The 27,204-nt window shown below is 41.2% G+C and overlaps 2 protein-coding genes across 2 annotated transcripts in view; one reads left to right on the forward strand and one right to left on the reverse strand.

Moving 5' to 3' along the window:
- Nucleotides 1–1,569, reverse strand: part of scly (selenocysteine lyase) — a 76,420-nt gene extending 74,851 nt beyond the window's left edge. Inside the window, exon 1 of the mRNA XM_031901672.1 lies at nucleotides 1,396–1,569. The gene's annotated coding sequence lies outside the window, so the exon portion shown is untranslated. The remainder of the gene's footprint in view (nucleotides 1–1,395) is intronic.
- On the forward strand, nucleotides 642–18,774 carry efhd1 (EF-hand domain family member D1). Its single transcript, NM_203969.1, is given in 4 exon segments — nucleotides 642–967; nucleotides 8,391–8,538; nucleotides 16,094–16,228; nucleotides 16,636–18,774. Coding segments are annotated over 4 exon segments (711 nt in total). The 5' UTR covers nucleotides 642–674; the 3' UTR covers nucleotides 16,771–18,774.
- The last annotated feature ends 8,430 nt before the right edge of the window (nucleotides 18,775–27,204 follow it).

The raw sequence follows: 27,204 nt of genomic DNA on the forward strand, positions 1-27,204 counted from the left end.
CTTTCACCCAGACTTTTAAAAGTCACCCTGTTGCCAAGGTAACAATTTTCGGGTCCAAACTAGGGTCTTACAGTATGTAACTGGCATGTATCACACAAATGGAAGGCAAACTGCTCACTTGGCAGCTGAGTGTGGGATAAGAGGATAACAAGGGATAATGTGCCACACATTCATGCTAAGCACCCCTCCTAAACAACCCTCTTATTATTGTGTTTATTTGGTCATTGTAAAATCAGAAGGGATTAAAAACATTTCTGGGGAAAGCAATACTAAAGTGGGACTTTCCCATGGAATAAGAGACTTTTGGCAACAATGGCAGCCCTGATGCACAGCTAAAACGCAACTGAAAGTTTATTCAGACTGTGTAAGTTGGGACATACTTTATCCTTTCTCAAACCACTAGTAAAATACAAACGCTGCCCCTATGGCCCCACGGGAATGGCCGGGAATGTGTAGGGACAGTTGTGGGCAGAGCACCTGTTGCACCGCTGGGGAGATGGGAGGCGGAAGGAGCTGTACTGAGCTCTGACTGACTGAGCAGACGAGGAAAAGTTTGGTCTCGCCTCCCTCCCTGTCACTCCCCTCTCTCCTCCTTCCCCATAATCTCTCCAAACTTTTGTAGCAGTAAAGTCTGTGAGTGAGGCAGCCTCTCCCTGTCCGGAGCCCCCGCAGCCATGGCAGAGACAGAGCTAGCCCAGAAGCTCCAACGCCGCCTGGTTCTGGAAGATAGCGACCCCCCGGCGGACGGAGCTGAGGGGCAGCAGCCGAGCAATGAGCAGCACAACGGGGAAGAGAAAGAGGCCACTTCCAGCGCCGACTCCGAACTGAGTGCCAAACTGAACCGGAGACAGGACATCAACGCGGGCAACGCCGTGCCAGCCAACCGGGGCAAGGTCTTTAACCCTTACACCGAGTTCAAGGAGTTCTCCCGAAAGCAGATCAAGGACATGGAGGCAATGTTCAAAAAGTGAGTGTGAATGTACCCAGCCCTCACCGTGCCCATCATGCAACTTTACTCACTGTCAGGCTTGCCTGTCCCTTAGCTTAGATCCTACCATTTATCACTATACAGACCGAGGCTTCTATCCCACACTGACTGCCCATATGATCCTATGGGATACACATGGGTATGGTCACACTATCCAGTCTGTCACATCCCTGTGCAGTAACTTGCTGACTGGCTGGGCAGACTGCTGCTTAATATTTAGATATAATATTGTATAGTATAATTCTGAACTGCATTAGTCACATAAGCAGATTTGTGTGCCACTTGAAATGAGCAAATAAATGTCCAATAAAATTTGCAATGTCTGGCCTAGAATAGTTGTTTGCTGGTGTGTCCAAAGGACCAGTTATAGGGTAGGAAATAAAGGGGGCATTTGCGCCACCACTTACCAGCACCATTCAAAGGCTGTCAGAGCATCATGGGAGCAAAACAGCAGCTCAAGGGTTACACTTTCGGCATTCCTGATTTACACGTTGGGGCCCCACAATTCTGGTGACCAGAGTTCCATCCTCTCTAACTCCAGGTAAAACACATACCTTGCAAAGACTGTTAAAGATTATATGTGTTGCGGAGAAATGCTCAGTTGCTCTAATATCTGACCACACCCTTGTGATTATTTGATATAATTAAGTACTTGACATCATAATGGTTCCCTAGCGAGTATTTTGGCCAGACAGCAGTTGCACCCTGCCGGATGAATGGCCTGCACAGAACATCATACCGACTGTTAACTTTAACTGGGTTTCATGGGGCATTTGGCCAATCCAGAAATAGATAACACTGCATTTCCAATAAACAGTCAGGTCTATCATACAGTGAGCCAATTAGTTTCATATCCCAAAGGTTGGTGGTCAGTCTCCTATACACCCCACAACTTTGACTAATAGTGTAGGGTTTGGGGATCTTGTCTTGACATCATTTACGTTCCCTAAAGGGGGCACCAAACACATATCAGTCATATCTAATATATTAGTGTAATTAAACAGTCATCACAAAGCTGTAGATTATAATAACTGAACGCAAGGACTGGCCCTTCCCAATTGATTTATAGTGTCTATTCCAGTTTTACATGTTACAGGGTCAGCCCAGCACAGGAAAGAGTTAAGTATTTCCCCTCAGGGCCACATGACATCAAGTCAGGTTAGATCATTAGCAGCCACCTGATGGACTGAAATCTCACTAATTCCACCCCCGCAGCCCCCCTGGCCAGTATCTCCTGTGTCTGTGTATAAGCAGCATTACTTCTTCCTTCCCCCTCCTTATCCTGGGTGAGCCGCCTCTGGCTGATTCATGCTGTAGTTCCCGCTACCACCCCCAGCTTCATAACTTCTGCATTTGAATCAACAGATAGTCACGTGGGTGGGGGACAGGATATTAACATTCCTTTTTGGCACTGCACCCCTTAAGGTGTCTGTGGATAGCAGACTGGCACTGCCAGGGACAGAATAGTCAGTCTTGTAGCTTGACTCATGCTGTGCAGTTAGTGTCCTGCCATTTGCCTGGTATCCTGCGAGAGCAGATGTATTCTTCCCCTTGGTAAACCTGTGCCAGGTGTTCTTTGTTGTTGGCACAGCCAAGGAATGTTTGGCAGTTATGCAGCAGCCAGGGGATGGCAGGTTAGACAGTAATGCTAATACCTTTACCTGTAGGCATGACAGCTGTGGGGTTAAGCATTAGAGCACTCAGTTGAAGGGGAGCAGAGTGAAATCCAATTTGTTGTCACACAGATAAGAATCATTGTTTTGCAGGTGCATTTAATGTCTGTTTAGTTATGACAAAGGGGCATGTGGGTTGGAAAACTTAAGGTGACCATACATGGGCTGATAAAAACTACCAACAGACCGTAATGGCAGCTTATCGGCCCTTGTTTGGGGCCCTCTGATGGGACTACCCTACTGATATCTGGCCAAAAATCGGGCAGGTTTAGAAATCCTGTTGGGGCGAGGAGCATATTGATGTGTTGATATGGTCCTTGCCCTGACAGCATGCATCTCATCAGTAGATAAATCTGATATCGGTTACCTCAAGGTGGGCATATTGGTGAAGGATCTGCTCACCAAGTGAGCCAAGCTCCATTGTTTGGCCCTGGGGATGCAGGCCATCGGGACAAGGACCACATCAACATGCCGATTCACTCCTCATCCCAATGGGACTTTTAAACCTGCATGATTGACATCTGGCATGTTCCTGCCCAGATATCAATATCAGATATCAACAGGCCAATAAGCTGTCGACAGCTTTTATCCGTCTGTTTATGGCTACCTTAAGTTCCCCACCACTAATAACACGCCACCTCACACAGGTGCCCCATTCTTAGCTTAACAGAATGCAGGGAGCCTGATGGAAGTTGTTGTGGATGACTGACTAGCACTTTGTGTGTGTGTGTGTGTATATATATATTTATGCCTCTTTTCCTTGCTCAAATTACAAATCCAGTTCTCACATGCAACAAGATCTTTCTAAAGTGGCATATGCATAAAAGAGGATTGTAAGTACAGTACTGAAGTGAGCAGTGTATAAATGGCAATAGGGCAGTGTGTACACGGAAGGGATACTGTGGCTGCCTGTTCTTTAGAAATCCCCTTGCTCTGGTTGGGCTGTGGCTGCGCTTGCTCTTCTGAGTCTTGCACTGTTGGTTTTCCCCCTGGGGCGTGCACACTAGGTTTCTCAGGTCAGTGTGCGAGTGGGAGCCTGGCACTGCTGACGCTCTCAGCTTACTCTGCTTGACCTCCACCCTGTTGCACTAATGAGTGTGGTGCAGGGTGTGTGCATCTGAACGTGGAAACACTTGTCATGCAGCTGTGCTAATGTCACTGACAATCTCTGCTTTGTGAGACTGCGGCACTGTCACTGGGGCCCGTGGAACAGCTGCTCCAATCTATTGATGCCGCCGGCTGTCCGTAATGAGTGCCTGTAACTATGTAACTAGCCCATCCCTTGCTTTCCTGCCTGCTTCAGAGCCACTTGGGAAACAGTTGGACCGCTGCTACATGGCAGCCTTGATTTAAAGAAACAAATGCAGTACTTGTCTGCTTATGAGTATTTCAGGGACACTTGGGCCTGTGCCATTATATAGAGGAATTTTAAGATTGTGGCTTCCAACTAGTACCAAGCATTACTTCCCAGCAATAGCTATCAGCAGAAGGGAGTTGCAGTTCAGTAACAGCTAAAGCTCATCTGGCAGCCAGCAGCTTGCATTCATCATCATTACACAGTAATATAAGGAAACAGATTGTATTTACTTTTTATAGATTTAAGTGCTACCACTTTGCCAATAGTGTTGGGCCAATTGACTTGGCTAATCTACACTGCAGTCTTACTTTGCTACAGTGCTGCTCCAAGGCGCCGATTCATTAAAGTGCAAATTACGAGTACTATTTGCGAGAATTCATTAAATATGAAAATTTCTGATGTGTGTTAAGTTTGTAAAAAGTTGCATCATGCTTGTACAAAAATATTGTGGTACGATCCGAAAGTTACAAAATATTTGTATCCGAACGATCATAAACGGCGTAAAAACATTTCTGACTTTGAACCTTCAGTGCATGATTTTGGAAGCCTCCCAGTGGTACTCTGCAGCTCCAGCCTGGCCAAAGGAAAGTCACGATACCGAAGCTTGAATGAATTCTGAAACTTTCGTACTTGTTGTGACAAATACAATTTTTTTGCAGAAATTGTTGCAAAGTACGAAAAAGTTGGGCAAATTAACGGAAGAATCTCAGAAAATATGCACAGTTCTAAAATTTAGAAAATTTAGAAAAATACAAATTTTTAGTATTAGGACACAATCTTAAATTGATAAATGTGCCCCCAAGTGTTTATTGGATATTAACACTCAGACCAAGTGGAATCCGTGGCATAATTGGAAGATACTGGGCCACACATAAAACCAAAATCATTTTAGGGCTCCTGGGGATAATGCCGCACATGGCTGTTTCTCCGCTCACATTTATTTGCATTCATAGACACAGCCACATGGGGCATTAGCCTAAACCTTGGTGATCAGTGTCCCACTTGGTCCCCCATGCTTCCTGGGCTTCCTCTATATTTATTCCCCTGTGTGCATCCCACATGTGCTGTTTTTCTAATTTGGCTGGTCTTGCCACAGTTGCATTTGGTCTGACTGGCCATTAAATTGCTCTCTTCTGACTTCAGTAGAAGTCAGTGCCATTATATTTATCCCACTTTTTAATCCGATGTATATTCTAGAGAAAGTCTATCCGACTGCTATGAGACCAGTGTTTTCTGTCACTACTTAAAGGGGAAGTCTTGACGTCGATTCGTTTTGTAATTCCAAGGCGGAGTGCACACTGTAATCAGCATACGTTTGTCTGTATTTGCCTGACATTCCATGTAGGGAACTTTAACATCGTTATCTTTGGATGAATTTCTTGACAAGTTTCAACAGTCGCACATTCCAGAGAGTGCCTGTTTGTGCCAGAGTATACGTGCCTGTGACAGATTTCTCTTATCTGCCCCAACCTTCACTTTACACGTGGGCTTTCCTAAATATATAAATCTTCTCATTATTCGGGAGATTTCAGAAACAGGTCATTTCGGAGACTGCAAGACTTGCACGTCTATTAGAAGAAAGTTTTTTTTTAGCTTATCACAAAGTTTGGTTGGTGCACCCTGTTCCTTCTCTCAAACACTGCATTAATCACACTTACAAGCAGGACTCTGAGCCGGGTGCTATTTTTTTATACCCAGTGTTAGGCCTGTGCAATCCAGGGCTATACCCTGACCCAAAACAAACAAGGCCTAAGCAATTACTTCCTCCTTCAAAAAAATGGCAAACTCACTCCACATAATGCTTGATAAGTGATAGTTTTCCTTTAAAACCGCAGATTCTGTGCAAACTTTGTCAGACAGTAAACCCTTGTTTTGCTTATTGCATAGAGTTGGGGAAGAGGAAACAGAGAAATAATGTATTTGGTTGTCAGGAAAAATAAACCACAACAGGTTTCTATAGAATATAAATAAGTGATAGCTGTAGGGCCTGTAACACTTAACTTGAAGTTACAGGGTCAACAGCAAAACTATTTAAGCTCCTTGAGATCAGTGGTGATGTTGATTGGACAGTTTGGGTCACAGTTGCCTCCATAATGGATATTTGATGGAATTATTCACATCAGGCGAAGTTGCAAAATAGTAAAAGCTGTGATATAACCTCCGATCCACTGATGTTGGACATGATACTAATCCTAAACTATATGATCTCTGCCTCACCCCCATGTCTGGTATTAGTCCTGACAGTGGTGCTGGATGGTCATTTTTTGCCATGTGTATTTAGTGCTGGGTAGAATTTTATGGGCATAATAACAAATTCCTGTCATCTTCCCTCTAAAGGAAAAGTAAAACATAAAATACTTGGGGCTATCATTGTGTTCACCCTATAGTGTCAAAATGCTAACCTAGTGGCCCAGGCCAGTTGGCATATTCTATTAAAAAAACAAAACAAAACACTGGCCTGGGGTACTTTCTGGAAGAGCAATGCAAATTGTAGGATCACTTACTCTGCACTGAGTAGGAAGGCTCCATATAGTACTTTGCCAAGTGCCCAGCATATCATTACCTCCCAGTGTTCATCATTTATTTATAAAGCGCAGCACTTCACAATAAATTTAAACAACCAGGCATCTTGAAAAGTTTAATAAACAAGGGTATACAGAGTAACAATAGGATCAGAGGGCCCTGCTCCCAAGAACTTACAATCTACAGTGTTGTAACCTTTACTTCTCCTTTAATTGTTTTTCAGGCCACAAGGTGACTAGTTAGTGCTTACAGTGAGCTGCACTGTGTGTTACGATATTTCATATATTCTGCTGTGGGACCTTGGCAATGCAGAGCCTGTGTACTGTAAAATGTGTGTAATGATTAATCCGGCTGAATAAAGCAGCCCTTTATCTGCAGATCTGTTGGCTGTCCTATGTATTAAGCAAACAAAATTAGATAGTACGCTATTATACAGTGTGCTTGTGAGTGAGCGTGCATAGATTGCCGCAGTTAGAGGACATTTCCATACTGAAGTGCATGTACTTAAAGTTCTATTTATCAGCTAATCCCAACAAAGCTGCAGTTTGATTCATTCCATTTCCTATATATATCAATGCAGGGCCTGTGCATAAGCTCTGACTGTAATTCTTGCCTATAAATGGACTTTGGAATGCTTCTGTCACGCAGGCTCCTCCCATCATGACATAATTAGCCACTATACTTCCTAATTACTTCGAATTTGAGGGGGGAGGGGAAAAAAGCAGAACTTGTGTCTGTTTCCCTTATATTTTAGTCCTTTTTTGCTTCTGGCTACAGCCAACAGTGCATGGGAGTATTTACGTGATGCTCTAGCCTTTCCTAGGCAAGCTGGACAGCAGTACCACGCTTATTTTTTGTGAAAGGAAAGTTCTGAGGGGTTGGGGGAAGTCATGCAGTACAGGTATAGGACCCATTATCCAGAATGCTCGGGACCAAGGGTATTCCGGATAAGGGGTCTTTCCGTAATTTGGATCTCCATACCTTAAGTCTACTAAAAAAAATCAATAAAACATTAATCAAACCCAATAGGATTATTTTGCACCCAGTAAGGATTAATTATATCTTAGTTGGGATCAAATACAAAGCATTGTTTTATTTTTGCAGAGAAAAAGGAAATCGTTTTTAAAAATCTGAATTATTTTATTAAAATGGAGTCTATGGGAGACAGGCTTTCTGTAATTTGGAACTTTCTGGATATCAGGTTTCCACATAATGGATCCCTTACCTGTAATAGCACTATGATGATTTTACCCTTAGAAATGTTGATGTGATTTATTTAGTGTTTCTCTACATAAAACTGTCTATTTCCTTGTTATTTAACCCTTTCCTTACCAGCAATCTGACCAGTTTATCTGCACTTTTTTTTTTTATCCCATAGCATAACCATTAAACCAGAAACATAGGCAAGATGCACCCGATGAAGAATTTCTAGTGATCCAAAATGATTCCCTGGCAGGATTGGGCTTGAAGGGCGATCTACACCCAAAAAATAAATCTTAGAAATTAAATAGAGTAATAAAAAAATCAAAAGTTCTCAAAGGATCACAGTTCTTTTTAGCAGTCTCTGAGATGGGTGTGGTATGGGGTCTGTTATCCAGAATGCTCAGGACCTGGGGTATTCCAGATAAGGGGTCTTTCTATAATTTGGATCTCCACGGGCCAATTGTAGCTGGCGGTATCGGTCCCTTGGACCGATTCGGCAGATTATGGGCCTGTGTAGGGGAAACAACGACTCGTCTGCCCAACCGATATCTGTCAGAATATCATGAGTATGGTTAATTATTATTAATTATGCTAGAATTGTATGATTAATGACCCATTTGAGTTCTGATTGTGCTTATTGTTGTAGGTATGATTCTGGGAAAGATGGCTTTATTGATATGATGGAGCTGAAGTTCTTGATGGAGAAGCTGGGAGCCCCACAGACTCATCTTGGGCTGAAGAACATGATAAAGGAAGTGGATGAAGATTTTGATAACAAGCTGAATTTCCGGGAGGTAAGCTTGCTGTATAAGCACATAGCATGCGTCCCTCTATAGAAGTGTTCCCCAACCAGTGGCTCGTGAGCAACATGTTGCTCCCCAACCCTTTGGATGTTGCTCCCAGTGGCCTCAGAGCAGGTGCTTATTTTTGAATTTCTGGTAAGGAGGCAAGTTTTGGTTACATAAAAACCAAGTATAATGCCAAACAAAGCCTTCTGTAGGCCAGTTCACATAGGAGCTATTAAGTAGGCAATTTTTTTTATAGCTCTTATTGGCACCCCCAGAAACCTTTTTCATGCTTGTGTTGCTCCCCAACACTTTTTCTATATGAATGTGGCTCACGGGTATAAAAGGTTGGGGATCCCTGCTCTATATGCATACAAAAAATGTTCAAATGTTTTCACAGAAGTGAAAATAAAATTGCTGTATATGGATGGTATATGGCCCCTACTCGCTAGGATTGCTGCCTGTATATGAGTTGAGATGGCCTGGACAGGGTAATTGCCAGTGTGTGCCGTGTGACCTAGGGGGAATGAAGTATATTGTATAAAACTTGTATACATGATAGAGAATGCACTGATATCACCAAGTCACAGTTATTGATGTAGCATTGTGACAGCCATATTTAGCATGGCAGGTTTTTCCTCCCTACTTTATCCTATGTTTTAAAGTAATCTTTGACAGTCATGGAGCTCTTTATAATTTTTTTTTCTGGCCATTTGTGAACTGACCAGTTGCTAATGTGAAACTTTCAAGCAGTGGGTAGTTTTCTGGGAAAGCCATGTACCCTATTCGGTGCCCAGCCTCCAGGATCAGGAATCAGAGAACATGTCCTGAATCTCTGCACTTGCTAAAAACCACTAACATTTGTTGCTTTATGGATGCTCTCTCCATCTTAAATTGTGTGGTTCTGAATGGGGCCTCTGTGAAATCAATGCTAAACAAGCTGTGTACAGCCTGGCACCGAGAAAGCTATTGTGCTACAAAACAGAAGGATCCCCGCTCTGAAGCTCTGAAACTAGATTTGTGTGATGAGCAACTTCTAATTATTAATAAATCAAACAAGCATCAGATATAACTTACCAGTGCCATGCAAAAGTGCTTTATTATTTGTTGTGTACCATTTAATTGCCTTCTGGGGGGTGTCTGTTTGTGTGTGCCCACACAAGTACAGTATATTACCATTTTGACCTTACTTAACAATTAAAAAAATGCTACCGACCTGGTAGTCTAATGCTGACCATTTACTTATAGATGCCAAAATAGTGGATCTTTGCCCAATTAGGCCACCTACATTCTGGGACAAATCAGGTGTATTCAATCATTTGGCACCTTGGCCAATGATAAGGTCCTAATATGGACCTATGCAGATCCATCGGTAGAGGGCTGATCCATTTGTGCCGATGTGGTTCTATACCAATGGGATTTTAAAACCTGCTTAGTGAATATGTGGATGATTCTCAGATATTGTAAGGACAGACTGTTAGGCCAGTAAGCTGCTGACATAGTTTGGAGGGTCTGAGTGAGCAGCCTCTATGAGCCTATGCAGTGCCACTGATTATCTTATTAACCCCCTGTTTGTATTAATGTATTCTACTGTACAGCGCTGCGTACATAAGTAGTGCTTTATAAATAAAAATATACATACATACATACATACTATTATGGCAGTGCCATGTTCTGCTCCATTTTCTTTTCTCAGCACTCCTTTGCTCTCTGACTATGCTGACCTCAAATAGGTGCCTACTGGGCATGCTCACTGCCACTGCTTTAATTAAAATCAATCATGTGCACTAGGCACCTCTTGGAGGTTTTATAGTCCGCGGGGGGCTCAGAAAGCAAAAGGGGTTGAGTTTCATGCTACACATGGAAATCGGAAAAAGTGTATTTTAGAGATTTAAAAAAAAAATCCTTACCCTTTATGGCAACTTGCATATTAAAGAATATTAAAACTGTCAGCATTTGTGCTCTGAGGCCTGACTGACAAATCTGTTTTCTTTTCAGGTGACTGAAATACAAACAGTCATGTCAGCGTTTCATTGTTACAACATAAGAGCACTTAAGTTAAAAGGGTAACATAAACTCTATAGGTAGTGGGACAACAATAATTCAGTTATATTTTAAAACAGCAATTCATTACTCTATTATTTGTTTATTGGTTTGTTTATTTGGGAGGGCTTGCTGCCTTATTGCTATTAAATCTCTGTAATTTATATGTTATTTCTGTAGGATTTGAATACTGGTAATTTGACAGGGGCCAGTCCCTCTAAACATTCATCTAATTGGAGTTCTCTTATCAGATCCTGAGGCCAGGAGATATCATTGGATTAGGAGGCTGGCTGCACTGGAACTATAAATCTGCTTTGCTTATAATAGCTTGGAAATAGGCCTGGGCAAGTTTTTTGTGAATGTGTTACTGTTAACAGGAAGGTGTAAGAATGAAAAAGCAGTGGATTTGGGAAAATGCTTTCCAATAAGGCAGGTCTGGCAAATAAATAAAAAGTAAAGTGTAAAGAGTGGGCTGTGTTGGTGAATGGATGAAGCCAGGCTTTTGTCAGTGAAAGGCCTTTGGTGGCTTCCTGTTCTTTCTCTCCCGTGGTTCTTTTCATCTGGTGCTGCTCCCCTGCTGGCTCTGCTCCAGTTCCCACTGCCCATGTCATAGTCAATTATTATTAGGGGCTGGACTGTTTGCTTTATCTACTGGAATGCATCTCTCACCCACCCAAGTGCACCTATACTGTACCGCTGCCCCGAATGCCCACTAGCTTCATTGCACATGGAGAGAGAGCAGGGCAGAAGGAAAAGCATGGGGTAACTGCCAAGGTGCAGTGGTTTGGTAATGTACTTGGTGCATGCAATGGCGTAGCAGAGCTTGAACAATGTGTTAACTCCATGTTCAGTAGTAAAACATGACCTCAGCCCAGAATTTCCCTTCACTTGGCTATTATGTCCTTTGCAGGAAACCACACATAACCAATGAGGAGATAATAAGAGTAATTTATCACACATAGGGAAGATAACAAAGTACAAAATATAGGTGTAAACCACCATGTTTTTGCATCATGCTCCATGCAGAACATCCACAGGTGCACGTCTTTGCGATCTTGAATGGAGCACAAAGGCCTGTATCCTCAAAAATACAGTGATGCCTTTATTGAGCAGCACTGTATTCATGAGGGGCAGGATGGAGCTGGCACATAGGTGCTTACCATCAACCCCCTAAGTTGTGTGTCATTCAGAAGTGCAACTCAGGGAGCACCCCTGGGCACAGGGTGCAGCAGAGCCCTATGTATACCACCTATCCTTGTGGTATGGCACCTTGCAGTTTTAGCAGGGGAAGAATGTGCTGGGCAGAACTCCTTTAAAAAGTTGTAGGCCTAAAGGTAATTGCTACTACACTTATAGTTATTCCTTTAAACTGTGATCCCCTACTATGGTATTTTTTAACTAACATAAAGGGAAGTCACTCCACATTAGTAGGTAACAGTTAGCTCAGTGATTTCTGTCAATTAAAGTGGACAATTCCTCCTGCCCTTTAGTCTGTGCAGATACCCCAAGGCAGAAAAGTGGTTTATCATAATTCATGTGTTAAGCTAAACCTTGGGTCTGCTATTTTTCTTTTCCAGCCATTGCATTTTTTCTGCTTAACAGGCTAAGCTATTTTGTGTTTTCAAGGCTCACGTGGGGGAGGCGTTTGTACAGTGGTTTAAGTGTTTTTAGGCTGACTTGCTTACAAGTCCTTTAGGTCAGCTTTTTTTTCCTCTCCTCCCTTGTGGCTTGTAATGCTATGTCAGGCTTTAACCCTTTAAGTATCAGAGCAGAGATATATGACAAAAACCAACACCTTGTTCATATTATTCTAATTTTTCAGGAGACCCCCAGTTTTTGACCATCACCTCCTGGTCAACCATAGTTACAGACCAGACTCCTGCTTCCCATAAATTGCTCCCAAATATATTCTAACCCTCCCCAACCCCAACTGGAAAGGCCTAAAACCCTCCTGATATTATCTTAGATACAAGATGCCTCTGAAACCCATCATGGCAGGTTGGCATCTCTGGAAATAGATGTAACTCTTCATAGGGTAGGGAAGACTTATGAAAGGAGAAGGCATCATTGAATTCCTGGGTTTTTCATGGGTTTTTCCTGGTCACAAGCAAAAACATCCATTAGCAATTGGCTATATAGATGGACATTAGCCCCAAAAGGTTAAAGAATTTCCATTTGCCACAGATTGTGTGCGCTTACTTTGCTGTATTAAAGGGGTGGTTCACCCCTCGTAATATGTTATAGAATGGCCAGTTCTAACCAACTTTTCAAATGGTCTTCATTATTCTATTATTTGCCTTCTTTTTCTGACTCTTTCCAGCTTTTAAATGGGGGGTCCCTGACCCCAGCAGCCAAAAGGTTATTGCTCTTGAGGCTAAAGTTTTATTGTTATTGATACATTCTTTTCTATTCAGGACCTCTTCTATTGATATACCAGTCTCTCATTCAAGCCAATCCCTGGTTGCTAAGGTAATTGGACCCTAGCAACCAGATAGCTGCTTAAACTCCAACCTGGAGAGCTGCTGAACAAGAAAGCAAAAATATGATGTAAATATAATATTACCCTTTACATCATAAAAGTTAAATTAAAAATTGAACAACCCCTGTAAGGAAAAATAAACATTAATTATAAATATTTATAACTCCCACTGTAACACTTCAGTTAAGGAGTTATAGGAACAGACTGGAGCTGGGGGAGTAAACTACCATGGTTAATGTTGCCATTAGGTAGGAACAACATCGAACAGAATGTTATACTGATCAAAATAACTTTGCCATAGGGTCATGATGATCAGAGACATCACAACTATTTTTAGCTAGTTAGTCTTTTCCTAGGATATCCCCTGTCTGTGCATGGCTTTTTGCAGATAACCAGACAAAGGACTTGATGGATGCCTTTCGTAAATGGTACAAACTTTTGTGGCTTCTCCTTTATTTACGGTTACACCATTAAAGGACCAGTAACACCAAATAATGAAAATGGCCCTTCTTTGGTAAAACTGGCATGTGTGCTTCAGAAACCGATAAACCAGCTGCTGTGTAGCCATGAAGGCAGTTATAATAGGACTAAATGGCTCAGGTTAAAATAGTAGATAACAGATAAACTAAATAGAACACCATATTATTCTGCACAGCTGATATGCTATGTAACCTGATCCGTTTTCAGACTAAATGGCTACCCCTGTAGCTACACAGCAGATCTTTCTGTAATGTTTCTGAGCAAACCCTACACACCTTTAAGGGCCGAGCCAGTCACCTTTGCCAATTAATAAATGATTGGACTCCTTTGGATGATTAAATTATTAGATCTAGGAGAAAAAATGGTCTTCTATTTTTGATCCGTGGCTGACCATGCTGTTCAGTCATGTAATATAGTTTTGAATGTTTGGATCAGCCACATTGGGCCTACCACATGAGCTGAACTAGCCCAGCTGTTGCATTATTTACCCTCCCGTGCATCTGTAGAGTTCCTTTGCACCCATGTATTCATTGTTCCAGTTCAGTGACCCTAATTCTCAGTCACACTTCTGAGGTAAACTACATTAAAAAATATTGAATGTGTGATGTGGAAGCAGAGTTAAAACCCACAATCTGATTTTATCTGATCCTCCCAGTCTGATGCTTCTCTTCTAGAAATCATTTTTTTGCCCTGCTTCATTTACAAACACTAGTAATGCTGCTCACATCATAGTGTCTTTTGTCTGCTACAACTGATGCATAAATTATGTCTCTTGGAATCACTGTTACAGCAGCTCTTTCCATTACAGTGGGAATCGCCTGGCATTTAGTTGTCATTACTGGCAGGGAGTAGCAATGCAAGCATCGTGGGAAGATCCCTGCTTACAATAGAACCTCAGTGCCAGCCACTTGGTGCACTCAGATTACCTGCTAGAAGCAATAGCTCACTGGTCTCTCTTCAGCTTTTCTATGCTAGTAGCTAAAAGGGGCAATTTGTCTTTCCAGCATTCTCATAAGGGCCATGTAATGAAATAGTAGTGGGAATGTTACTGAAAGAGACGGATACTTGGAGCCGCATTGTACAGCACAGTATTGGCAGTGCTATCAGATTAGGTTGGTTGTTGTGTAGAGGAGGCAATAGGCCTTGTTATATCAAAGTAGGCTAATTTAATTTTTATCTGGGTGAGCGACCGCTGTAGATTTATTTCCCTGGTAGAAGTTCTGCCAACTTCTGTCTTCTCATGGAATAACTTGGCGTATGTATGGCTCCTTTTGCCAAATGCATATTTTTGCTGTAGTTTAAGTGACAGTATTCCAAAAGCATAAGCAGCCCAACATTTAAAGAAGAAGCAAAGGCTAATAAAGAGTTAATCTGAAGCTGCAGGCATACCTTCAGTTCTCTCAATAGTGCCCTTAAGTCTCCCCATATTTCACCTGTTCAGATGATCAGAAGCCAAACAGGAAGAAAAAACGCTGAGCTGTGTAAAGAAAGTTCCCATAATGCCTCACTCCTGCACAGACACGCAGACCAAGTGAACATGCTCAGTTAGTTAGACTGAGTCAGCTTCCTGCTGATTGGCTCAGATCCACATTCCTAAGGGGGGGGTGAGTCCTTAGCATTCTTGAGGGAGGGGGGAGCAGAAGAGGGCAGACAGAGAGCTGTGTGTCTCTGGCACATGAATTACAGACACAACAAATCCTTTAACAGAGAGGCCAATGCAGCGTTTCTGTGAATGCTTATGGCTGTATTTACATACAGCCTTTCTGATAAAGCTTACTTAGTTTTTACCTTTCTTTCTCCTTTAAGATAAAGGATTTACAGTGGCAATATTCCATTCCAAAACATGAAAACCCAACATTTAAGAAGATGGAATTACAAATAAATAGGGCCCTGCCTGTGCGTTCCTATCAGCAATTCCCTGCCATTGCTTTTATTTTTATAGTTATTAAACACAAATGTATAGAGGCAACATAGTCCGCCACGTTTTACAATAAATGATCTCTTAGACTTATGAAACATACAGATATATCATCAGATATGATAATGTTTCTGTATCTGATTTGTTAGCATTCTTTATGAAGGAGGGAAAAGAGATCACATGTAAGCCACAAGTATTTTTTTGAAGCATGATGGGGGGAAATATGATGCATTTGTGAGAAATCAGTAAGGGCAAAAGCCCAGGAAACAGGGAAACAATGGGCAGTGAATCAGTATGGGCGGGGGAGCATTTGGCAACATACCAAGATTGGGGTCTAATGGGCAAGTAGCAATCTCAGAGAGAGAGGTGGGGGTATAGGGTTTGCTGTCAAAAACAGTAGGTGACAGAGAGGGGCAACTGACCAGTAAGGAATACAGGAATAGAGGTGTGAAAGAGCAGAAGGAATATATCAAATACAACATTTATTATCTGCAAATATTTGCAAGTGTTCACCAGATGTTTGTCTGGAAAATATGGATTAACTGATTATTGTGAAATACCATTTTTTTTTTTTGTAGACCGCTCTGACACTAAGTAAAATACAAGACTTTCTTGTGACTTCTCTTTGCATTGTTTTGTTCCAGTTCCTACTGATCTTTCACAAAGCAGCAGCTGGGGAGCTGGAGGAGGACAGCGGCTTGCTGGCTCTGGCTAAACTCTCAGAGATCGATGTGGACGTTGAGGGAGTGAAGGGCGCCAAGAACTTCTTTGAGGCCAAGGTGAGCTGGTGAGGGGTGGGTAACCGTAAGATGCTCAGCAGGACAGGTGCTGATATTTTATATGAATCCACCAGAAAAAAAGCATAACACTGGCTATATTTATTAGAGGGTTAAATATGTACCTCTAAATTAATATGGGGTGAGAAGGTAATTTACATTAAGTAGACAATATGCTCCAGTCCTATGAAGAAAATTACACTCTAGTACTTTTAACTGTTAACTTAATTTAGTGCCTGAATCGTGTTTGCATTGAGGAGCAGTCTGGCCAAGCCTGGGCTATTGCATTTGTATTGCAGTTTGCTAACACAAGTTTACCCTGCATAGGGTGCCTTGTATGATCATTCTGTATGATCATAATTTCCTCTCTTATGACCCCCTCATCCTTCTCTCCCATGTGGCGGTCACAGGTCCAGGCTCTTTCCTCCTCCAGCAAGTTTGAAGCAGAGATCCGTGCAGAGCAGGAAGAGAGGAAACGACAGGAAGAAGAGAAGAAAAACCGCAGAGCTGCCTTTAAAGAACTGAAGTCTGCGTTTAATCAGTAACTGACCATTCAGCGAGACAGTGCTTGCATAGGCTTCTCCCAGCTCTGCACTTCTCAACCATAATTCAATGCGAGAGGCACTTAAGCCCTTTGTATTGCCTTATACGGGGGGATAACATTGCAGCTAATCCTGTTAAATGCAGAAAATGATCTTCTGTCTAATCTTTAATACAAAGGACCTACATTTGGCCTAGCCACATTTCTCTTTTTTTGAGAGAGAGATTTGGTTATATTGCAGTTTTGTATACCACATCACCACCTGTTATGTTATTTTTTCTCTTAAGTAAGTGCTTTTTCTGCCGCACCACAAGAGATAATGAGTTTATTTGTACTAACTGCAGGATAAAACTATTCCAGTGTAAATTCCTCCCTAGGGCCACTACAGCTGCAAGAATCATAGGCAACCGTTTTCCTTTAGTTCTTGGTTTCAGCCCTGTTCCAGGTCTGCTGAAAAGTAGTTGCACAAACAATTGAGTATGGGATTTGTTTCTTCTCTCAGGCATTACAGGTTGATGGCAAAACAAAGCATATTTGTATACATGTACATTGATTGGCCAAGCACGGATCCATCAGAATTCCTCAATCATTCCTGCATATAAACCTGCATTCCAGCAAATTGGGGGCTGAGATAGCATATTTTAAAGCATAAAGGCTGATAACCATTCCATATATGACAGAAATCACAGTTCCAGGACCATTGATTGCACCTGTCGTATCACTTGCCCTGCCCTATCAGGGATTGGGGCGCCCTGCTATTTTTTTTAAAAGGCAAGGTTTCCCATTTCTTATGCCGTAAATGTCTATAGCAGTGCTTCTTCTTCAATTATGCTTGGGAAACGGAATCAAATAAAGGGACAGAATCTATAGTAATATTCTTTTAGGCAGATGACATACTTTTAAAGATGAGCTATTTTTAATGCTGAAAGACTACTGGCATCTGATTGGCATGAGCTGCAAACTATAATTTCCCATTAGACAAGGTCTGATGTCAGCATTAAATGCTTGAACTATGTTTTTTTTAAATATTGTCAGATTGTATTAGCTGTACATAACCTGAAAGAGGATATTTAAAAGACGAGCATATATATTCTTTGGTTAGGGACTGAGGAATGTGTTTATTTCTGAAACTAACCTACAGTCCTATATAAATATTCAGTCCTTTATGTGATATTGGTTAGAGAGGGATTTCATGATAAATGCTTATCAGGCTAAAATAAATGTTCTGTACATTAGGTCTAATGGCCACAAGCTGTAATAACACCGCTCAAAGCCATAAAGATTTTTGGGCGCTTATTCAGGATCAGCTTTACAACTGAGGTAGCTTATGTTCTAAATGTCTGTACCTAAGAACAAGGCAGCTGGAATTCATGAACAGAGATGCTGAAGTTGATCCTAGCTCCCCAACACATGACAGTGTTTAACAGGGTCAGACCCAATCCTCCCTGGGAAGCATTGGTGCTCCCCTGCTGACCTGCCTCCCCTGATTGTGAAGAGGTAAAAGTATGAGGGGTTGGCCCCTGGGATGGCAGCCCTGGTGGGTACCGTACACCTCAGTCTGACAATGGTGTTTTAGGATCTTTGCCAAAAATTTAGCAATGTGCAACTGCAAGGTGAGACCCAGGGCCTAATGCATCATTCTCTCTGCTAGTTTGCCCATTGCCCATTTAGAATATACCCAACAGCTCTAAAGTTGGTACTGAATTACAAGCCTGTACTGTGAGCTTGTTCAACCATTGGCATAAAAAGTCAGGGGGGAGCCAAATTAATGTGAATCATTGCTTTAGCCTCTGCATAGACTGAAGAGCTTGCTCCGGCAATGAATTGATCTTGGTACTTAAGATGTTAATAATTGTTTTATGAGTTCTATTTCTTTGTGTGACTGGAGGGGGCCAACCAGCACAATAACAGTGTTCCAGTGCTCTGTGACTTCCAGCATTGTGCTAATTACCTTCTGTTCTCCATACATTTTATATTAATATTGGAAAATAAATGTTTTACTAATAAACATGTTGTCCAGCGTTTTTTTTTTTTTTTTTTTACCCTGTGTATTATACAAACATGGACATGCTACAGAAATAATATTCTAGTGGGGCACTGACATTGGGAAGGGTATATCAGAACTGCCCAACTAAAGCCCCCATTGTGGCCACCCTAAACATGTGAATTATCAAAAAAATAATTGTCCACAGCATGGACACACTGTGATATATTCTTATACTTTCCCAGCTGGTTAAAAGGAAAGAGCTCCCATTTCTGGGCATATATTTTTCAGTAATAACAATTGTAAGAAAGCCGGTAGCTTTTCTGTTGCATCGGTATGATGGAGAGGTAAAGATTCAAAGCACACCGCAAACAAAAATCCAGGAGCATTGGATTTGCTGGAAATCTTCTCCCCCAATACTTTTCCTTTCCACACTTGCAAACCTAAAGAAAACTTAAGTCCAGGAACAGACCCCACTAGGCCTGTCACCTTAGCTGAAAAAACTCTAGAGATTGTGTCTATGAAGATTCTCATTCATCCAGGTCATGATATGCAGTATCTAGTAGAATTAAATCTAAAACAACTGGACTTTTCTGAGTTTTTCTTGAAAATGTTTCACCACTCATCTGAGTGGCTTCTTCAGTTCAAATGACTGGTAGGGAATTCCCCGGTATTTAAACCCTTGATGGTAGTACAGTCACAGACATCCATTCACAATGGTTCCATTGAACTTATTCAGTTGCTATGCCAAAAAGGCAATGTTAAAGGAACAGTAATACCAAAAAATGAAAGTGTATAAAAGTAACTAAAATATAATGTGCTGCTGCCCTGCACTGGTACAAGTTGTGTGTTTACTTCAGAAAGTCTAATATAATTTATATAAATAAGCTGCTATGTAGCCATGGAGGCAGCCATTCAAAGGAGAAAAGGCACAGGCACATAGCAGATAACAGATAAAACACTATTGTATTCTACAGAACTTATTTGTTATCTGCTATGTAACCTGTGCCTTTTCTCCTTTTTTCCAGCTTGAATGGCTGCCCCCATGGCTACACAGCAGCTTATTTATATAAACAGTGGTAGTGTTACTGTAGCAAACACACCAGTTTTACCAGTGCAGGGCAACAGTGCATTATATTTTTATTACTTGAAAGCTCTTTCATTTTTTGGTGTTACTGTTCCTTTAAAGCACTGGAAATCCCATGACCTCCCTCTCCTACAATTCTGGCGAAAACTAGTGAATGACTCCATCCCACGTCTGAAACTCACCTATCAAGGAGAGGTAGCCCAGAGAAATTCAGTACTATATGGGGTACCTGGCTGGCTATACAGAATGACTGATTGGATTTAAACCCTTTTCAGGGGTACTCCGTACACTTCCCTCACTCTTTTCTATTTTACAATTTATCAAAGGCTGTGGAAGCAGCCGAAACGTTAGCTTGATGCTACAATAAATTTTCCTTTATTTGCTCACTAAGACCTGCGAGTGCGGCTCATAATTTTGTATGTGGATTTTTGATTGGACTCTGCACCCAGGCACCCTATCTCTTCATAAACGTGAGTGCCTGTTGCTCTACGCTTTTTATATATATATATATATATATATATATATATATCCCGATATATATCCCGGCTTCCTTCGTGTAATTATAGAACTGATCCACCCCTGCAGCCGGCAGTGTAAGGTTTCAGGCGGGGAGGGTAAGCAGAAGAGCTCAGCCCGAAACGCGCAGGTGATGTGCCATCACTATAGCCCACTGTAGCAGAGGTGTGTTATGGGTGACTAACTCATTCCATGGGACATTAGCCTAAAGGTGCTCCGTAGTTCAATAATCTCACTAGACATGTACAATCTAGAATAACTCAAGATATGCCACCAACTAAAACATTTAGTTAATGTGGCCTAATTACCTGACTTATTCTCGGAATCACAGTTATGAAGATAATCGCAGGGATTTACATTATCGCAAGTGGGAAGGCATCTGGTCTGTCTAAAAAAAGATTATGGCTAGAAATCTTAGGCTAATGCAGAAAGCGCTTGTTGAAAATTCCACCCTACGCCTCCTACATGTGCCTGCACCCGAATTAATGAGATACGCTTGGGTGAAGGCACATGTAGCCGATATACGCATAAAAACGCGAGACTTTGCGTTATCTCGGGTTTTTATGCGTATACGCCTCGTGTGGCATTAGCCTTACATTTTATATACTGAGCTTACTAAACTACCGTAGTACAGAAGTTCAACAGACATAACTATAATGACCCATGCCTTCAAAATCGTTGGCAGCAGCTGGACACCATTCATGTTATCAGGCATTTTTAGTGTGCCAGTGCCCCTGCTAATGCTCAGCCTTGGGCTGCTGCTGAGAAGCTAAGCTTAGGGGCCATTTACAATTTTCAAAACATTTGCAAAAAGTGAAGTTACACCTGTCAATGTACCTGATGCCACAGGGCTGATTCAAAATGTGCAGGTTTTTATGCTGCTGCATAATGCCTGAATCTGAATCAGACATATTACAATTTTTTTATGTTTTTTTTTTATAAATTCAGTATATTGTGAGTGGGTCCCTAAGCTCAGGTGGATTTTCAACAAGGCTAGGAAAGCTAAGCCCCAAACCTGCTTGGCACCTTGAAATTTAAAAAAAAAAAAAAAAAAAAACTCACTCTGATTCAGCTCTGGAACCTTTAACATGGATAATCCTTGCTTTCCTGCAAGTTCCAGTTCTGTTGAAATCAGATGTGTTCTGATTGGATCTTTCTTCTTGTGGCTTCTCCAATCAGAGCACAGTTCTCTTGACAGACAGTAAAATTGGGCAATCAAGGGACAGATTTGAGCAGGGCTGGGGAGATATTACAAACTGAAGGCACTGCAGAAATGAAGGCTAAGAAGGAACTACAGATTTCATCCCACTCCCACAGGTACTATACACAGGTACTATACTGTATATCTTCTAAAGGCTGAATCACAAGCTGAAATTAAATAGTAAATAGTGTCACCTGGCATCTATAATAGCCGTATCACCCTTGCTCTAGTCCTGAACTCTGAAAAAGCTAATTGTGCTCTTATATATTTGTTGTTGTTGTTTTTTGCACTTTCTTTTTTTCTTACGTTTGTCAGTGTTTTGTTCATTTCTAGTTAGTTACAGTGGAGCCCTCATGAGACTGCATGGCTGGGAAACAAACCAATATTGTGTATCAGTGCCAGTGTTATAGTGCCAGGGCCTGAATATCTGCCATCAGTACCCACTGCCTCTCACTGCATATAATGTGCTGGTTTTGTAAATACAGACTGCATGTGACTGTATATAACAGGTGGGCAAACTTTTTGGCTCAGGGGCCACATTGACTTACCGACGGGCCGGACTGGCTCGTCAGTCCCCAGACGCCAAGTCTCGCGTGATTAAACAGACCAAGGGGCCAGACGTGGCCCGCGGGCTATAGTTTGCCCACCCCTGGTATATAATGTGCCTGGGATGTCAGTACCTACTGCTATTCTCATTATAAAACTAAAACACATTTCAGCTAACTGATCACAAACACAAATGGATGGAGAACCCCTCACAGAAGTGTATGTAATAATACTTTTACATCCTAAGCAATTTAGGGTAAAAAAGCACTCCCACCCGCACTTTTGTACATTATCCCTGGAAGTCAGTGGGAACCGCAAGAGGTATTTGGGAGGTTCATTTTTATGCCAGCAGTGAATCTGCTAAGTCTCACATTAGCTTTTTATTACTTACTTATCTTTCTATTAAAGGTGGCCATACACGAGCAGATCCGCTCGCTTGGCGATGTCGCCAAGCGAGCAGATCTTCCCCCGATATCCCCACCTACGGGTGGGCGATATCGGGGACCATTTAGGTAAAAAAAATAATAATCCGATCGTTTGGCCCTGGGGCCAGACGATCGGATTATGTGGGCGGCTATGGGGCAGTCGGATCGGGGACCGCATCAACGAGCCGATGCGGTCCCCGATCCGACCAGATTTTCTAACCTGGCCGATCGAGATCTGGCCAATTTCAGGCCAGATATCGGTCGGCCAGGCCGATCTGCTCTCCCCATACACGGGCCGATTAGCTGCCGAATCGGTCCAAGGGACCGATATCGGCAGCTATAGTCGGCCCGTGTATGGCCACCTTAAGTCCTTCACCTATTTATATTCCAGTCTCTCATTTACACCATTGCCTGGTTGCTAGGGTAAATAAACTGGAGAGCTGCCGAACAAAAAGCTAAATATCTGAAAAACCACAAAAAAAACGGTAACTCTGTAACACACTAATAGTTAATTTGAAGGTGAACAACCCCTTTAATGGCACACTTTATATTGCATATTAAAATAAAATCTTTGTTACAGTATACATTTATTTTTATATTGCAAAGTTTATGTCCCTTCTCTCTACTACTAGTACTACTGTAAATTTTGTACAGTGCTGCGTATTCAAGAAGCGTGCTATGTAAAGACATACATACATATATAATATTCTGTAAACAGTAGTAAAACATGTACTAGACTGTACTCTGGGAGCAGTAGGAGGGTCCTGTTCTGCTACATCAAAACGTTGTAAATAATGTTTAGTAAATCACTTGGCCTGGGAATTCTGAGTATATGAATAGTGTGCTGAGAAATGCTAGAGATTTATTGTATACTGATCAGTAAAGTTGATTAAAGGGGAAATAAACCTTTCTTTTTGACAACTGAACTCTGCTTTTCATAGTGGGTAGTTCATGGATTCTCAAGAAAGCAAGGGGACTTTAAATCATACACTTCCCTTCAGTGTGGGGGGGGGGGGTAGCATGACACTGTGAGCCTAAGGGAGAAGGGTGGAAAATTGTTCTTTGTTACAAGTGTCATGGTTTGAAAGACATTTTAGCAAATTTAACGTAGGGCCCATGACACTGGTAAACTGACCTATTCGACCAAGATATTTCAAAATTGCTCATTAAATATTAGACCCTAACTGGGCCCTGTGCAACCCCTGTAATTACACCACTGAGAGTGAGAGTGGTTGTGCCAGTGAATTTTCAGATTCACCAAGGTACATGTTCTATTTTGTTATTATATTCATATATTATTATTATTTGACATAATTACCCTCTGTCTTAGATACCAACATTTTAGTAAGAAAAGTGATAAGTGCTCCCCTTATATGGGCTTGTCAGGGACAACATTCCCAATTTGCCTTTCACCAATGATCAAAGTGAGCCGTTGTTTGGTTAAAAACATATTTTTACTGTTCAACTCAGCAGGAGGAAGGAATGTAGCCAAGTTCTTTCTGCGTTTATCAAACCACTGATAAACCCTGGTCAAAGTCTGCATTTTTCCCTACATAACTGAAATAATGTTCCCCTTTTAAATATGTCATTTTGTAAGAGAGACTTCAGTTATGCTGTCTTCTCCCTTATAAGTGCTTTGTAATGCAAACATTTTTAGTAAGGATCAAAGCTCAATACAGCATATCTTGCTTTTGAGAAATGAATATATAATGTGGTGATGATATATAGGTCATGAAAAGCCAATTTGACTTTGGAGTGGTGATACATTATCTCTTGTAATAGAAATTAATAGTGAAGTACGTGGGTCATTGGCTGGACTGCAGAAGGCATGGCATCTCAGTACTTGAGTGGAATAGTAATGGAGATGGCATCATACGGAAGATATACCATATCATTTACAATAGGGGTTACATTATTCCCTATATAATAAACAAAAGCCACAAATAGTAAATAATAAATAAAAAAAAGCAAATAATAAATAAATAAATAAAATAGTTTTAAATAGTAAATAATGTCATCAGTTATAATTAGTGCTTAGTGATGTAATTAGGGGTATTTTGTTATTGATATGGTTAACTAGCATCAGAAAGTAAGCAATATAATGATCACTAGATTATAGATAGATAGATTATAACTTTCTAGTTTAATATGCTTATTAATATATTCTCTGATGTTACCTGGTACTTAATTTATGGGGGGCGTTTACTAATGCTTTGATTTGATTTTTTTTTTTCAGTTTGGGTTTTTTTTTTGTCATGGAAAAACACCCCCAAATTTTGTCACAATTTATTCAGTTACAAAACCACAACAAATCCTAACGCAAAAATACGCCAGCTAAAACCTGTCCAGATCATGTAGAATTCTTCCATCTGGAAGATCTTTCTTTGCTTCTCCGTTTTAGAGGTTATGGGTTTTTTTTCAATGCCGGCTTTTGCATGCCTATATGAAAATTGCTGTTTTTTGTGCAACAAATAAAAAAAGTCGCAAGTTTTTACATTTTTTTCAACTTTTTTCATTTGAGCTTTTTCAATTTGGATCTTTTGATAAATTACTGACATTCGTGGAAATGAGCTTAGTCATGGTCACCTTTACAATAACTTTTAGTATGTTATAAAATGGCTTATTCCTAGCAATTTTGCAATTGGCCATCATTATCTATTCTTTATAGTTTTTGAGTTATTTGCCTTCCTTTTCTGACACTTTCTAGCTTTCAAATGGGGGTCATTGACCCCAGCAGTCTAGCAACCAGTGGCTCGGGGGCAACATGTTGCTCACCAACCCCTTGGATGTTGCTCTCAGTGCCCCTAAACCAGGAAGTTATTTTTGATTTCCTGACTTGGTGGCAAGTTTTGGTTGAATAAAAACAAGATTTCCTACCAAATAAAGCCCCCTGTAAGCTGATAGTGTGCATAGAGGCTACCTAGTAGCCAATCACAGCCCTTATTTGGCACCTCCATGAACTTTTATGATGCTTGTGTTGCTCCCCAAGCCTTTTTACATTTGACTGTGGCTCATGAGTAAGAAAGATTGGGGACCCCTGCTCTACAATATGTATTCCAGTCTCCTATTCAAACCACTGCCTGGTTGCTAGGGCAAGTAAAACCCTAGCAATCAGATAGCTGCTGAAACACCATACTGCAGAGCTGCTGAGGAAACCGCTAAATAACTAAAAAAAACATAAAAAAATTTAAAGACCAATTAACACCAATATCACTTTCTACATCATACTAAAGTTCATTTAAAAGTGAACAACCACTTTAATAAAGAGACCTTCCACTATTCGGTATGTTTTTGGTTATACCAGCAACAAAAGCATTAATACACATTTCAGGCAGTGACACTATGTGACCTTCCAGCTGCAAAGAGGTTGGGTCTGGTACTCTCAGGGGTTCTGGGAAAGGATACAGGCTTGGATCAGGCATAGAAATCACAGCATGCATCACACGCAGCTGTTAAAAAAGGGGTTTTCAGGTTTTCATTTTAAAATTGTTTGTGCATGGAAACCATTGGGAAAGAAGCGAACAGAATCCTGCCAGACTAACATTTCAGAAAGCGACATTCAATGGGGAAAATATGAGCAAGTTTTTGCACAGAAAGCAAGGAGGGTCAGATTGCCAACAATATGTGTATCTGGCACCAAACAGTATCAATCTCAAGAGGAGGAAACAATGACTGAATCATTGTTAAGGAATTGTACATACAGGGTGGGACTCTGTTAATAATGACAAAAGGCAATGGTTATATAATTTTTAAAAGATAGGATCAATTGGCTCATGCAACAAAACGTTTTTGTGTCAGATTATTACAGGAAAATCATTTTCGAGAATTATTCACATGGTTAAATATTGCATGAAATTGGACCATGGCCACTTTAGAGTGCCAACACCAAAGGCCAGCTTCCTTATAGCATAAAGTAAACGGTATATAGACTTGTGTGCCCACAGTATCATGCTTTTGCACTATCATAATATAGTGTAGGCTTATAGACTCCTGTGACCATAATGTGTTTGTTCTATTGTTACAATGTTTAGTATAGACTTCAAAGGAGGTGAAATGTCATTTGTTTATGTTAATAGCTTAGGTATAGTCAGTTTGGTCACTAGGTGGCAATAATGCATATGGCTGACCAGTGAAATATGTCTTACAGAAGTGTAAGGTAATAAAGTTGATTAAAACAAGATGGTAGATAAAGGAAACAGGAAGTGAAGTGGCCATTTTGGCAGTGTGAGAGTTAGGGACAGAAGTCTGTGTAAGGGAGAGAGTAGGCTAAAGGGATTATGGCAAACTGTGGTTATCAAATGGCTGCAAGAACAAAAGCTGTCGTCAGGTAAGCAATCTGAACTTCTATTTCTTTGCTCTGAACTTTTCAGTCTTAGACTCCTGTGCCTGTTATTACAATGTTAGGTGTTGGCTTATCCTCTCTTGTGCCCACAATGTGTTTGTTCTGTTGTGTAGGCTTATAGACGTTTATGCTTATAATGTGTTTGTTCTGTTGTGTAGGTTTATAGACTTATGTGCCCACAAAGTCCTAGCCTTATTATAACAGTAAGTGAAGGATATATAGACCCCTATTCCTTTCCCATGGTACTGTGTCTGCGCAAACCTTCCCTTTGGGCTAACAAATCATTGAGAGGATAGTGACACCATGATCAGCACTCCGGTTTTGGTTTTGGCCAGGG

The sequence above is a fragment of the Xenopus tropicalis genome, chromosome 5 (genome assembly GCF_000004195.4).
Source record: "Xenopus tropicalis strain Nigerian chromosome 5, UCB_Xtro_10.0, whole genome shotgun sequence".
NCBI classification, from domain to species: domain Eukaryota; kingdom Metazoa; phylum Chordata; class Amphibia; order Anura; family Pipidae; genus Xenopus; species Xenopus tropicalis.